Source organism: Anopheles funestus, chromosome 2RL, assembly GCF_943734845.2.
Source record: "Anopheles funestus chromosome 2RL, idAnoFuneDA-416_04, whole genome shotgun sequence".
NCBI lineage: Eukaryota > Metazoa > Arthropoda > Insecta > Diptera > Culicidae > Anopheles > Anopheles funestus.
The window spans coordinates 87,694,911-87,709,104 of record NC_064598.1 but is presented as its reverse complement, the minus strand read 5'-3'; the positions used below and the strand labels follow the sequence as shown (position 1 = coordinate 87,709,104).

General features: G+C 44.2%; 2 protein-coding genes across 2 annotated transcripts; both read right to left on the bottom strand.

Annotated features, from left to right (window-relative positions):
* Window positions 1-236: 236 nt before the first annotated feature.
* On the bottom strand, window positions 237-5,083 carry LOC125762881 (spermatogenesis-associated protein 20). The gene is made up of 4 exons (XM_049425473.1): window positions 4,468-5,083; window positions 2,661-4,271; window positions 2,378-2,586; window positions 237-2,290 (listed from the first exon to the last, which is right to left on the bottom strand). The coding sequence occupies exons 1-4, from the start codon at window positions 4,710-4,712 to the stop codon at window positions 1,812-1,814; spliced, it is 2,544 nt and encodes an 847-aa protein (XP_049281430.1). The 5' UTR covers window positions 4,713-5,083; the 3' UTR covers window positions 237-1,811.
* A 2,621-nt stretch (window positions 5,084-7,704) lies between these two features.
* LOC125762900 (uncharacterized) lies at window positions 7,705-9,316 on the bottom strand. Its single transcript, XM_049425522.1, has 2 exons — window positions 9,223-9,316; window positions 7,705-8,325 (listed from the first exon to the last, which is right to left on the bottom strand). The coding sequence occupies exon 2, from the start codon at window positions 8,315-8,317 to the stop codon at window positions 8,033-8,035; it is 285 nt and encodes a 94-aa protein (XP_049281479.1). The 5' UTR covers window positions 8,318-8,325; window positions 9,223-9,316; the 3' UTR covers window positions 7,705-8,032.
* Window positions 9,317-14,194: the final 4,878 nt, after the last annotated feature.

The window sequence follows — 14,194 nt, the reverse complement described above, 5'->3', positions numbered from 1 at the left end:
ACATTATTGTAACCTCTGTTGCTGCTTTCAACGTTTACGTGGTCATGTGATGTTTAACTTATTTTGTTACGTTTTGACGGCAGAAAAAGTTTCTTCGAAGCGGTCCGAAATACGGAAAACCTTTCGCCAGCCTGTAGGTGTTAATTGGATTAATATCGTGGAAGTTTTTGTTCTTGTTGTTCGGAGACTTAAACGATGTGCAAGTGACGAACCATCCGATATACTCCATATTGCACTAAACTGATAAACCATCCCGTTGGTATTGATTGCTTTTATTCATACCTTTCATTTGTTTCACATATCGAATTGGAAATTGATTAAAAACTAGATAAAATCGCTTAATATCAATTAGCACATGGTGTTGACTGGGTTTTGTTTTATTTTGTTGATAAAACGATAGCTAGTTGCACCATAAGTTTTTTTTGTTTTGCTCGTTGAATTCGTTTCGAGAGCTTCGCATTTCACTTCCATTTCTATGCTATTTTGCCACATTACGTTACGTTTGCATTCGCGAGCACATGAATCACTGGTTTAAAAAAGTTGGCTTAAAAACGGATCGCTACGGAACTCTGTGTATTCGTGTGTTTGGTTCTTTGAGATTCTACCTTGCGTTGTTTTTATTTTTTATTTTTAGAAGCTATCTGTATTTTGATTATGTTTTGTTTTTCGGTAATTTTAAAACCACTACAAAATTGTGCACCTTTTTTGTTTGTTCTATCAAGCCCTCTAATTACTTGAATATTAGTGTGTACTTTAAAAACGGATTTCTGCTTTTTTTTAAAAAACCTCGTTTAGAATTAGTTTCAATTGGTAAAATCTATCGATTTAATATCGTCCATAAGGATAAGGGGGTGCTCTATAAAAAATAACAGGAAAATCGGTCACTACTACATTCAGCATTCAGCAGATTGTGCTTTACTACTCTAGAATTGTGATTTGCAAACGTTTTTTGTTTTCGTGTTTGTTTTCGCTAAACCCAACGTTTTAATCTTCCACAGTCAAAAAAACATCGTTTTGTTGCAATAATGCTTACAAATGGAAAAACGCTCAGTAAAAGCCATAATTCGTTACGAACTAAACATACAAACGGGTGCTTTTCTACACGCTACACACACACATATAGGGGGGCATAATAAATTATCAACAAATAAAAAAAAGAGAAAACCAATCCAATCCGTAGGCGCAGGAAGGCGATCTCTTGGGTAAGGAATATTTTTTCAACCCTCGTGCCTGTACCAGACGGAAGGGAAAACAAACCAGCCCAACGCTAATATGCGAATTCTACAATTTTAAAACCTCATCGCAATCAGTGGTTCGTTTTAGTATCAATAGTGAAAACGCTCAAACGGTAACCAGGCGGCATGCCAATGAAAAACGAGAACAACGTAACAGGAAATAACTAACTAAAACGAAGAAGCTTTGCTTTGTTGGGGTTTGAAATCTTGACGCTATTCTTCGCTGTCGTGTGTCACGATTGGTAGCTGATACGAAACCCGCTGCATAATATAATTCCGTGCCTTTTTTCGTCTCTTCCCTGCGGTTCGTTAGTTTGATATTCGACTTGCGGTTCTATTCATCACATATAGTTTTGGCTTATAAAATAATTGTCCTTCAATCGTCGTCGTTCAATATTTGTTCCGTGTACCGAAAGTGTCTTCGCCTTTTTTTTTTGTTCAATATCCCTTGCCGCGGCCACCAGTCCTCCATTCGAAGTGATTCCCTCTTCCGCTCGCACCCTATCTGCCTCCAAACTGCCCTTTCAACGGTGAGTGGAATACTACTTGCACAGGAAAACCTTAGGCCTCGAAGAATCAGTTCTCGTACTCTTGGTAATCGAACGTGTAGCGTGGTTGGAATTCTTCGGTTAAGCGCTCCGGTTCCGTCACCGGCAGATGGCACACCTTATTGTGGCAGATGTATGCCGTCGGCATGTTCTTTACCATCTTAAAGTTATCGAGCGACTTACGGCGCCGTACAATGTGCGGCGGTTGATCGATCTTTAGCTGCACGGTGATCATACCGGGCACGTAGAATTCGCGCACGGAATCGACCAGTGCGTTCGCTTCGGCACTTTCCGGACCAACCACAATCAGTGTGTTGCGGCCCTGTTCCTCCAGCAGTGCGGCGGACATCATTTCTGGCAGTACGTACCCGAAATGTGCCGTATGCGCGAAGTAGTCGAACAGTGTGCGTGCTTTCTCTTTGAGCCGTTCCTCCTCGAAGTAATCGCTGAGCAGGAGAAGATTGTGGGCTGCAACACTATTACCGCACGGTTCCGCACCATCGTGATCTGAAGGAAGAGGTTTACAAGAAGCCAACGATTAGATTGTGGATTTGATGCAGCTCGTCTCATCTTCGGGATAACCGTTCATCATACCTTCCTTCAACCGAACGGCCACGTTCGGAGAGTTAGCTTCGGAGTAGAAATAGGCACCATGCTTTGGATCCCAGAACAGCTCATCCTGGATGTCCTGAAGCTCCTTAGCCCAGTGCAGTGCATGCTCGTCGAGCGATGCAACATAGTAATCGATCAAGCCCTTGATCAGGAAGGCATAATCGTCGATGAACCCGTAAATGGGCCGTTCCCTTAAAATAAGACAAGAAAACATTTCAACGCTATAGAAAAAAAAACTTTACTTACTCCAAGCAATGTTACTCACGATGCCAACGTCTCTTCTGTGCCACCATAGCACGATCGTAACAACTTTCTCGCCTGCACATCGTACAGATTTGCGCGGATAAACTTTACCAGCTGGCCGGCCGTTGCCAAATATTCGCTCCTTCCCGGTGCATCCTTCACGCAAGCCAACTGTGCCAAACCGGAAAGAACGAGACCGTTCCAGGCGCAAAGAATTTTCGTATCGAGATGTGGTCTCGGCCGCTTGTCACGCACCTCGTGCAGCAGCTCATTAGCCGTCTTTAGGATACGCTCCACGATTTCCACCGTCGTGTTACACTTTTCTGCTGTTTCTCGTACCGATCCGTACACGATCAAAATGTTCTTGCCCAGCAAATGGCCGTGTGGATCGCTGGCCGGTTTCACATTGCCCTCCGCCTTCACATCGTAGTGTCCGGCGTAAACGGCCATCGGATCCACCCCACCCAGATCGCCAAACTTTTCCACATTCGTCTGCAGTATCTGCTTGATCTCGTCGTACGTCCACGCGTAGAAGGCACCCTCGATCTTTTCCTCACTCTCCGCCGTTGGCAGTGAATCTGCATCCTCGCCACTGTAGAACCCTCCGTCCTGGTGGCGCAGATCCTTGCAGAGATAGCGATAGATCGCATCCGCCACTGCCAGATAGGATGGTTTCCGTGTCAATCGGTAACCGTTCGCGTACAGCGACAGCAACTGGCCTTGATCGTACAGCATCTTTTCGAAGTGTGGCACGTGCCACTTTTTATCCACAGAGTATCGTGCGAAGCCTCCAAATACGTGATCGTGTATACCACCGGCTGCCATTTTGTCCAGTGTGTTTAACACCACGCCCAGCACCTTATGTTTCGGTTCTTGCACGTGCAGATGAAACATTAGGTTCAGCTTGGATGCTTCCGGGAATTTCGGTGCACCAAGCGATCCACCCCAGACCGGATCGTAATTGCGCTGGTACATGTTAACGGCCTGTTTAAATTTCGCTTCGAGCGTCTCCACGTTTGTCGCATCTTCCACCTCGTCCGCTCGTTTATGATCTACATTGCGCCGAATCGCCTCAATCACGGACCGTCCCGTCGAAACGAGCTCGTCCTTGTCGGTGGACCACTTGCTAGCAAGCTTCGTCAGAACCGTCGTAAAGCCGGGCATACCCCAGCGATCATTCGGTGGGAAATAGGTTCCACCGGTAACTGGGGCTAGATCCGGTGTCAACCATACCGACATGGGCCACCCGCCGGATCCATTTATCAGCAGCACGAACATCATGTACAGCTTGTCGATGTCTGGCCGTTCCTCACGATCCACCTTAATGTTGATAAAGTGTTCGTTCATAATTTTGGCCACCTCCTCGTTCTCGAACGATTCCTTCTCCATCACGTGGCACCAGTGACAGGTGCTGTAGCCCACGGATAAGAAAATCAGCTTATTCTCTGCCCGTGCTCGCTGTATCGCTTCTTCGCCCCACGGATACCATTCGACGGGATTGTGTGCATGCTGTAGCAGATAGGGCGATTTTTCCTGCTTCAATCGGTTGGTAAACTTTGGTTCAGCTCCGGCACCACTCGAGTTTGCTTCCATGCCGCCGCTGGTCGGTCCTTTCGAATGCTGCGAACAAGAGCTAGCGGTGATGAATGAGGGTACCGGGTTGCATAATGGCGTGTAGGTGCCCCGCATCAGCGTCACAGTTCGTTGCGTTGCGTTCGTTCCGATCACGAGACAGAGGTAAAGATAAACGACAAAAACAGTTTTGATTAGTTATGAAAAATCGATAACTACGCGTCAATCAGACACAGGTGTTGTGCACATAATCTTACCGCACTTGCGTTGCCGCTAGGGGATGGGAAGGTTGATGCTGGGGCGATGCCGGTGGAGAAGGAATCGGGTGAAACAACAGCAACGGTGAACTAGTGGAGAAGGTACAACAGTCAACGGTGGCAGCCTGAAAACCGAGTTGGCTGCTGCTTAAGCCACCGGCACGGGGAACTTTTCGCAGATGGTTGGTCGGTGTGCAGCAACGCAAATAGTTCGCTAGCGGGATTCTGGCAACGCTATGCAACATAGCATATAGGCTCGTCGGTCGGCCCCGCGATTATTTCGTGTTCGAGAGTCCAGCAAACGATGGAAACTACGCACAAGCTAAAACCACCCGTTACCACAAGGTATCGATTGTTTCGAATGCAGCAGCTATCACGCTATCAATAAACCCCCGCTAGCCTGTGTTTCGGAATGCAAGTAACACTTCCCTCCGTATAGTTCAATCGATTGACCAATGAATTCTTACGTTACGAGTTTTGAAAGACGTTTTTCAATCACACCGGCAACAGCTGGCCGCCATACGCACTGTTATTTCCGAGTTTGGGTAAATTTATTCGCAAATTTTTGCGATGCTGTGCGATTTTCTTGCGAATTTTGTGTGTTATTTTCTGTGTTGTCAAAATGCTCCGATTGCCATCTGATTGCTATGCGTTTATAATACACCGTTCATTGGTTGAAAGCAGTGCGCTCTCGAGTGATCGTCTGGATGACAAGAAACGGTGGTGAAAAGATTATTTAAAAAAAAGATAGACATTAATTACCATAATCAGTTCTATTGTGTACGTTTTCGTTATGAATCTGTAATTAGGCCTTCTGTAAGGTGGTTAACACGTTAAGTCTGTATTCGAATCTCGTTTGGTACGTGTTTCTCCACGTTTTTCCGGATTTTCCACATTCTGCTGTTCAAATTATCCGTTAGGCATTGAATTCAACACCGTTAAAACTAGCAAGGACACAAGCTATAAATCATTAATTAGCAAATGGCCGGGGGCTGCCCATCCGCCTATCCGGTTACGAGATAAAAATAAGTCTAGTAAGCCAAAAATGGCCAGCATGACCTTAGATTGAAGGTCGTTAAGCCATGAAGATGAAGAATTAGCAAATGCATTATCTCAGATGGCGTGATCCTCAATGCAAGATCACAACAAATGTTTATAGTTGCTACTGTTTGTACTTCGCAAGTATGTTAATTAGTATCTAATACAATTCGTTTTACTGTGGTAGATCCAGAACCAGCTTTCAGGGACCGAAACACATTTAAAGCTCCTGTTCCAATACAAAGTAAGAAATTGAAGAAGAACAATCACTATAAGAATCACATCAACTTTTGAAGATCTGCATTAAAACTAGATCTTCTGCTTTTGCTGTACGAAACTAGTTTATTCCCAACGTCGGAAAAAAAACATTTTGTCCAAACCGGATCCAACGTCTGCCGGTCTCATCTAATACCTACCGGCTTCAGTATCGTCCTAGCCGTACCACACCGTAAAAGAACGATTTTAAGCCCCCCACCTGAACCACCTGCGTCTGCCTGTGCTGCCACTGAACGATGCCGTTTTTCCTTGACTTTGCATGATCGGACACGTCTGCGCGCAGATAGAAAACTAATTAGCATAAAATATACCACCCGGTATATGAGACCACCTTGCCTCGACAGTGGAGTTGAGCTGACAGGTTTGTTAAATTCTATCAACTAATTAGATCTTTGGCCACGGCCAAGGGGAAAGCCATCACCTTTAGCGTGCGAGCGACCGAACGGTGAAACAATCGTCCCGAATGTAAAAGTGACCATAGCCACCGATCGATTGATGGACGCGATGTAGCGCACAATAAAACTTTTGTTTTCGTTGATCTGCCCATGTGAAAGGTGGAGCAGTTTTATGCGCCCAAAAGAAAGAGAGAGAGAGAGGGATAGGGAAAGAAAAAAAATATAGAGAAATGGTAAAGATCGAGGTACCGGGCCGCGAGTTGCCCTTGGCTTGGATAGATGAAGATTATGGTAATTTTTTTCTTCAGCCCATTGAGCTTTTTCTTCCAAAAATAAAACCACTTTTTGAACCATCGGGGCCCGAAGTTTGGAGCATCGCAAGGACAGTCAGCAAGTAACACACATTCACCAAAACATTGGATAGAAAGTATCGTCAATGGTTCCGTCGAACGGGTGATCGATGCAATCGCTTGAATAAAGTTGCATTTGGCGCATTGGAAATTAGAGCCTTGCATCCACAAATATTGTTCCTATTTGCATACTCTCCCTCTCATCAAGATTGATAATCATGGGTAATAAAACGAAAGTTAAACTCCCTCAACTGCTAGCCCCGGATATCGATCGACGACTTGATCGTTCTGATGAGAAGCAATTGAAATTGAACGTTAAACGAGCAGCTGTTTCTACTTTTTGTTTTGCAAATGTTCGTCTGGTTCTTTAAAAGTCTAATTTGCATGCCGTTTAAATTCGCATTATGTAGGCTTATCTCCATATGAAGCGTAGCAGAGGAAATGATACTGAAAAGGGGGGCGACTTAAGTAACTAAGAAGTTGCATACTAATGCATTCCATATTGCAACATGAAGATACCTCTTTTTTTTTGTTTCCAAGTATCTTCCTATTGGCCATTCAGGTAGTGGTTCAAAACGCGTTTTGGAGACATCTTTTGAAATCTTCCATCCACTGCTACCATGCTTCAGGTTGTGGTTTTTTCTCAAATAAGACCACAATAATGAGATTAACCTCTCGCAGCTTTAGTGTACAGGTAGATTTATGGATTGTTTGGTGCTATAAAAGTTACACAGAAGACTAAGCCGGAGTCATAAAACTACAGATGAAGAGCGCCTTTTCTAACCACCACTAGAGCATTAAGGATGGAAACTTTGTGTTGTTAACCGTCGAGTGTTTAACGGGTCATGAGCACTCACAAAGCGATATAGATTTGTACTAAAAACAAAACCGCAGAAATCCTCCATGCACTTGGACAAACTGAGTGCGTTAAATTCTGGAAATTAATGGATGGTAAAACAAACGTGTTCCTTGGTCAAGTTCATCTCTTCACTCGTGGAGTATGCTGTTTGTCCAGTAACGGTTAGTTTGCTATGTCTCAAGGTCCGCTTTGAACGCGCCAGCCGAATGTGCAAATGGATGTTTGCTCCGGTGATCGTATGCAAATCACCCAACAGATCACGTAATTTCTGCCCAAAACCATGTACAATTCTCCAAAAGAGGTAAATAAAACACACATCGAAAGTTGTTTGAACGGTGTTGTTATTATTGTTTCATCTCATCAAATTTTCCCTCATCTTTGACTTTTCTCTCTCTCTCTCTCTCTCTCTCCCTTTCGGTCTCATTTTGTAACATAATAAAAAAAAACAAACACGCACGCACGCACACCCTTTTCGTAGCACAAATGTACGAAAAAGGTCTTACACATTAGACAGTTTTCAGTTGGCACCTTCGTGGAAGAATAGCCAGCTCTCGGCAATAGAACAGTCCGCCAATAGAACAGGGCCAGGTGCTCCGTAAAGTGGGGACTCGCAGATAGATGGTAGGTAGAAGAAGAAGATTGCTGGCCTAGACCTGGCCAACCTGATCGACCTGCGACTGCAGGTTGGTGATGACCTCACGCGGAACCTGATCTCCAAGCAGCTGGAACAGATCGACACGCTGGGTTCCGGGGATGGATTCGAGTGCGGCCACCTGAATACCCTGCTGGACACCCTGGATCTGTGCGTCCTGCGGGATCAGCTGTTGGGACTGTGCCTGCCGGATAGCTTCATCGGTGAGGGCACCACCGTCGCGCTGGGGAGCGGCCAGGGCGAGGGCAATGACAGCGAACAGGCAGATAGCAACCTTCATGATGAGACCTGACCGAGTGGAAGAAACACATGGAATTGAAATTTACATCAATTTTTAAAACAAATCGTTCAAAAAAAAAAATGACGCAAGATGCACCATCTACAGGCGGTGTAAAATGGCTGTGGAGTAAACACGATCAACTGCAGGGTTTTTCGAAACAGTGCCAGCAAACTGAGCATCGCCCCCAAGGCAAACGAAACCGAAGCAGCTAATCGAACGGGTCTGCCGCAGAGTTTCGTAATCGTGCATTCGAGACCCGCTGGATGACCCGCTCTGCTGCAGTCCCCTGCTCCGTACTGTTCCTTTGCTGATCATCATCACGAAACAAAAAACAAAAAAAAAAAAGGCACCGAAACCAAAACCTGTGTTGCTTCCTGCGATCGTGCCGTTATGTTTCTCTGCCGAACCCGAACCGACAGACAGACCAAAGACAGACTTTGGAGGTAAGTGAGCGTTTTTTTCTCATTCCTTTCATCGTCATCTCAAACCGTGCCCAGTGGCCACGGGTGACTCCTTTTCCTTTCGTTCGTTCGGTTTTGTTCCATGGCCCGCACAACACAGCTCCCGTCGAACCGTCCGGGAGAACGATTAACAATTTCACTTTCGATGGCATTGAGCTTTCTCGCGCGGCTTTATGCTTTTTCCCATTCAGTTGGGGGGGTTTGTTTTTTTTGGCTTTAGAGGGGTTACGTTGGAGTTGGTTCTGTTTTTGCGCACTCCTCCACCGTGTCATTAATCAACTACTGTCGAGCGTGCGTCCACATGATCGTTTGCAACAACACTACGGATACACTTAGCTTCACCGCTGGTTGAGTCTTATTCCTTCCGATACAACCACATACGGCGGTACTGAGCCCTACTGAGTAGCCGCCGAAGAAGTTAATCTATCCTCCAACGATACGTACCTGTGGAAAGTCCTGGAGACGATTGGCTACGAGATGACTGTGACGGCGCACGGTATAGGTAACGATTAAAGTGTTGGCGCCATCGGTACGGTTGGTTTTATATCTTCGATCCCCACCATTACCACAGCACAGCGTGGCACCGTGTGACCGTGTGTGTGTGTGTGTGTGTGTGTGTGGGTACGGTTCGGAGGAGATGGTTACCCGACGACATGCCATCCGAGTGCTTCTTCCATCGTTGTCTGGTTGCACGGTTGCTTCTGGTTCACCCTTTCCCGCAGAGATAGGCGCAAAACGGCTTATGTTTGTGGTTTTGCTTCATCCCATCGTTCCTTCATTCAGAGCTACGACTCATTTAGATGCTAATGATCGTTTTGAGGTTCGGTCTAAGGATTGCTCCACAAATGGGTCTTGGGAATCAACTGCCATCCTACAGTACATCAAACCTGTGAACCTTTTTTTGCCATAATAATCCCGGCTGATATGTTTGATGGCTGTTTGGAGCATCGACAGCCCTCACCGGCATTATCAACGAAATCCAATAATCATCAATCACGATGAGTTTCACGATGAGGAACAGAATACTAAAAAAAAAGATGCGAATTGGAATGTGATGTGGGTTTTGTTTCAAGGTGTCTTACAATACCAATACTAGGAAGCTCCCAACAGCTTCGAGGAAGACATCTGAAGCGATCTTTCATGGAATCATTCAGACATTAGCGCCAGCGGCGGTAATGGAGCCGATGGTGCTAACCAGTCCAACCATTCCGCGATGATCAAATGAATTGATGTTTAAGTGACAAATTCAACAAGTTGTGTGTGCGTTTGCAAATCCTTGTTGATCGATGAATGTTTAATCCATGCAACACGAGTAGCAGCCGTCGATTGTCGCGGGTATTGAATGGCACCTTCCGAAACCGGTAGCATATATGTACATATATGTATATATTGATGGATCATTCCTTTCATTTCTTCTTGGGTTGAAAGTTATTCAACAAGCAATTTACCACCGAAGAAAGTGTTTATTTTAACACATTCATAACGACAACGCTATTTTCTTAAGGCATTTGTGCGTAATTTTGATTACTTCATGGTATAGAACCTCTCTCTCTTGCCAGAAGGATATTTTTAGTACAATTGTACTAAATCATCTTACGTTTAGCATGCTATAAAGATAAATTTTGTTCTGAAATGCTTTGACGAATGTTTTAAAGTTTCTTTAGGCATTGTGTAAAATGTTGTTTTGTTTAATGGAAAAATACCCAATTTGTTAAAAATTTCCCTGTAAACTACAACTATTATTATTTCAACCCATGTGACAGACTTCTTTTATAAAAGAATTTTATGGCAATAGAAACGATAATGGAACAATTTGCAATTTCAAGCAACGTAAAACTATCAGAAGTCTTTTCAATTTTAAAAAAGAGAGAAACGTAAAAAAACCTCACCAAAAGGCTTTCTGTTTAGTGTTGCTAAGAACGATAAACATGCTTAAGAAGCATTCCGACGCATTACGCTTAATGACCGTGAGGCGAGCTTAAGCTTCATTTAAATTCAATATCAAACCAATTTGGCAGTTAAGACATTTTTCATCTCATTCAGACATTTGGAATCTTCTCGAAAAAAAAATTCAGTCGAAATGACGCAGAGTAAAGTAACAACTAAAATACATTTATTTTCCCTTTCTAGTATTAACTATCTTTGATTCCATATCAGTGAACGCGACGACAAAAGCCGGCAAACGGCAGCAGCATGATGACGATCTATTCGGTGTGCATTCCGACAGTGCTGCCGTGTCCCAGGGTTTCCGCCAGAGATCGTTTCACCTTTAGTTTGTACAGTTTACGGTTACAGTTAAGAAGCCAGCGTTTCGTTTCCTTATATCCTTAAGGCAGGTATCCACCATCGCTCACATCCATACACGATCCGTATGGAACAGAATGGTGAGTGTTTCTTAGCGGGTTTTTATAAATCCATCTCGTTGTCCGTTTTTTTTAGCATTTTGCGCGGGTTGTCTGTTGTACGGGATCCATCATTGGGACGATTCACATCATATCGCACGTTAAAGCTTGCAGCCTAATTTACCGGAGTGTGGTAGAGCTTACGACTCACTAGGCGTCTTAGAACCGGGCCAAGTTTTCACTTACGCTACGCTGCAGCTCACCGAACACAAGGGGCTCATCGAATGGCACGACGATCTGGTCAATCGACACGGGCCTATCGAAGGGTACCTCCTCGAGCTGGTTAACGAGCGGCGCCACCTGGAGGCCGGAGATCAGCCTCTCTTCCGGGCGTACGATACCCTGCGCTTGGGCACGCTGGAGTGCCTCCGGCCAGAACTCTGCGCCGTAGTTTTGGGGCCTAGCCAGTGCGACGGCCAGCACTGCTAGCAGACAAAGTGCAACCTTCATCGTCTGTAGGATACTGTGGAACGGTACGGAAACAAAACGAAACGTTCGAATAAGCGTTGTCACCACACTTTCGATGCGACGGCACGAAACGTTTTGCGAGATACAGTGGCGTATGGACCTACCTTATCCAGTGCAGTAATCCGAAACGATAGAACAGCAGTTCGTCGTTCGTTGGTTTTATATGAAACGCTCCCCTCTCTCGAAATTCTCGAAATCGACTGATATCACGGCCCCCCCGTGTATGGGTATGATATGATCGCCCATATGTGTGTGTATGGGAGGATGAGTTTCGTCTGAAGATGCTTTTAGTTCAAATAACGAAAACCCCGGGGCAAACAAGCGGCTAAAAGGAGTAAACACAACAGGATCATTCCTGTGTGCGACCGTGCTGAAGCGAGACGCCAGATCGATCAGTTAATTTGCATCTTTCAGCGTTCCAAGATTAATTAGAAAACAAAAAAATAAAAGAAAAACGGAATCAACCCACAGGGTTGTGACAGTATGGGTGCTTGCGATAAACCCGATAAACGCTGCGTTCCGCCGTGAAGCAAATTTTTGCATACGAGAGTGGGAAGAATATTCGAAAGCAGTAGAAACGGACATAAAAACGGCTATTTAGAGCGAGTTTTGGGGCTGTATGTACATATGTGGTTTGTTTTTTTTTCTTCTCTTGTTCCGTTGTTGTTTGCACCGTTTATTGATGAGATTTTTAAGTGAAAACGCTGCTACCGCACCACTGTTCCTCGTCCACCCTTGGTACATGTTTCAACCTTGCTGTTTTTTTTTCTTTTTGATGGTCTTCATTTCGGCTTAGCTTCTTAGACACTTTGCGTTGTCTGTTAAGCTATGCGATCGTCGATCGATAGCGCGAAAAGTAAGAAGAGCAACAAGCGATGAACCTGCTTGGGATGATGTCTTTTTTTTTTTTGGGTGTTTCATTAATGTATCTTCCATTTCAAGTTATTTTATGCAGAAAAGTTTATTGGTCCGCAGCGTGTAAAATATCTGGAAATAAAATATTCCGCCAGAATGTATTTCCTTTCTTTTTTTGTTTCTTCCCACTTTGTAGCTCTGGAATGTCTGCAAAAAAGTGATTCTGAAGGATCTTCTTTATCTGAACGTTTTTTTTTCGTGAGTGTGTTTTTGAAGGGATCAACGTTCTTTATGCTTGAACGCTTGTAAGTCGGGATGGTGTGCGAAGCTGCTATGGTGACTTGTTCCGGAAGAGTAACGCTCATACACAACCGCAAGTAAACAAAACACTTTGCTACGTGACATCATCTATGTATTTCTAATCATCATTCGTGTAGAATTAGAGTGTGCTTCGCACGATGTCTTTCTTATTTTAATTTTTAAGTCTTAACTTCTCATGTCGGAGAAAAAAAATGGAAGGCACGGATCCAGACTGGGTGTGTTATTAATGATACTTTATTTAATATTGAAAGTTATTACCATTTTAATATCAGTCAAATATGCTCTCTAACAGTGTGCTCATCATTTTATGCACCGTTTTCTTCCATGCGGTATTCTTATTATGTCGGAAATCAAGGCAAACACCATCGGGAGTTAAATTTGGAACAAACAGACAACCATTTCAGGTGCTTTCCTTCTGCTGGTAAACAGGTTTTTGGAAGAATTTGATCATCCAACCAGCGAAAAGCGAAAACACGATGAACCAAACAAAACAAAAAAACACCAGCAGATTGTGACATGTTCAAAAATGTTTGCAAAACAATGTTCTTGATTAGGAGTATAAATAAACTATGAACACCAACTGTGTGTAGGATGCAACGAAAATGAATAAGATTAAATTACATTTAGCTTGCATTTGGACTGCAGATGTCACAAACGTTGACGTATACTCGCTGGCCACAGTTTTCTTCTATTGAGCGAAGCGATTCTTTCGTGTTCAGTCAAGACCGGTTATGTGGCTTTGATAGAAATCATGTGTTGAATGTTGAAAATTTTATTACACTGCATCGTTGAGTGAGCTTTTTTTCTTCTTTTCTTAAAGGTATTCATCAACAACAAAAAAAGATGGGTAGTAGATCATCAAAAACTGCTTATCTTTGCAAGTGACCTTCAAAATTTCCAGCGAAGAAATGGTGGAGTTACTGTCCATTAAAGTGGCGTACGGTTCCGAAATTGTTCCGATCGTTGCATAAGCTCGGTGGCAGACGCTGGGCAGAGAAAAAATGGCTGTTAAAATAATACGCAATCGCTACCGAAACCCATCGGCAACTGTTTGCGATACTACACCTGCGTTCACAATTACCTCAACGGAAGAAATGGGACGCAACGCGCATTAAAGCTCGCAGAAATTGTACGGCACGGTGCGAATCAATCGATACGGGCGCCGGAACGGAAGCGAAGACGCGTTCGAATGAAAGCGAAACATAACCGATCGCTACGATACATAAGCGAAACGTCACGATTTGCCTATTCGAGCGGATGTAAGTAGCGTCCCCATCGTTAGTTGGTGCATGCGTACCGCGTAAATATGGCGCGTGCTGCTGGAAATGCTTTGACACGTTGAAAAACACCCATACGTTCTCACTTACTCC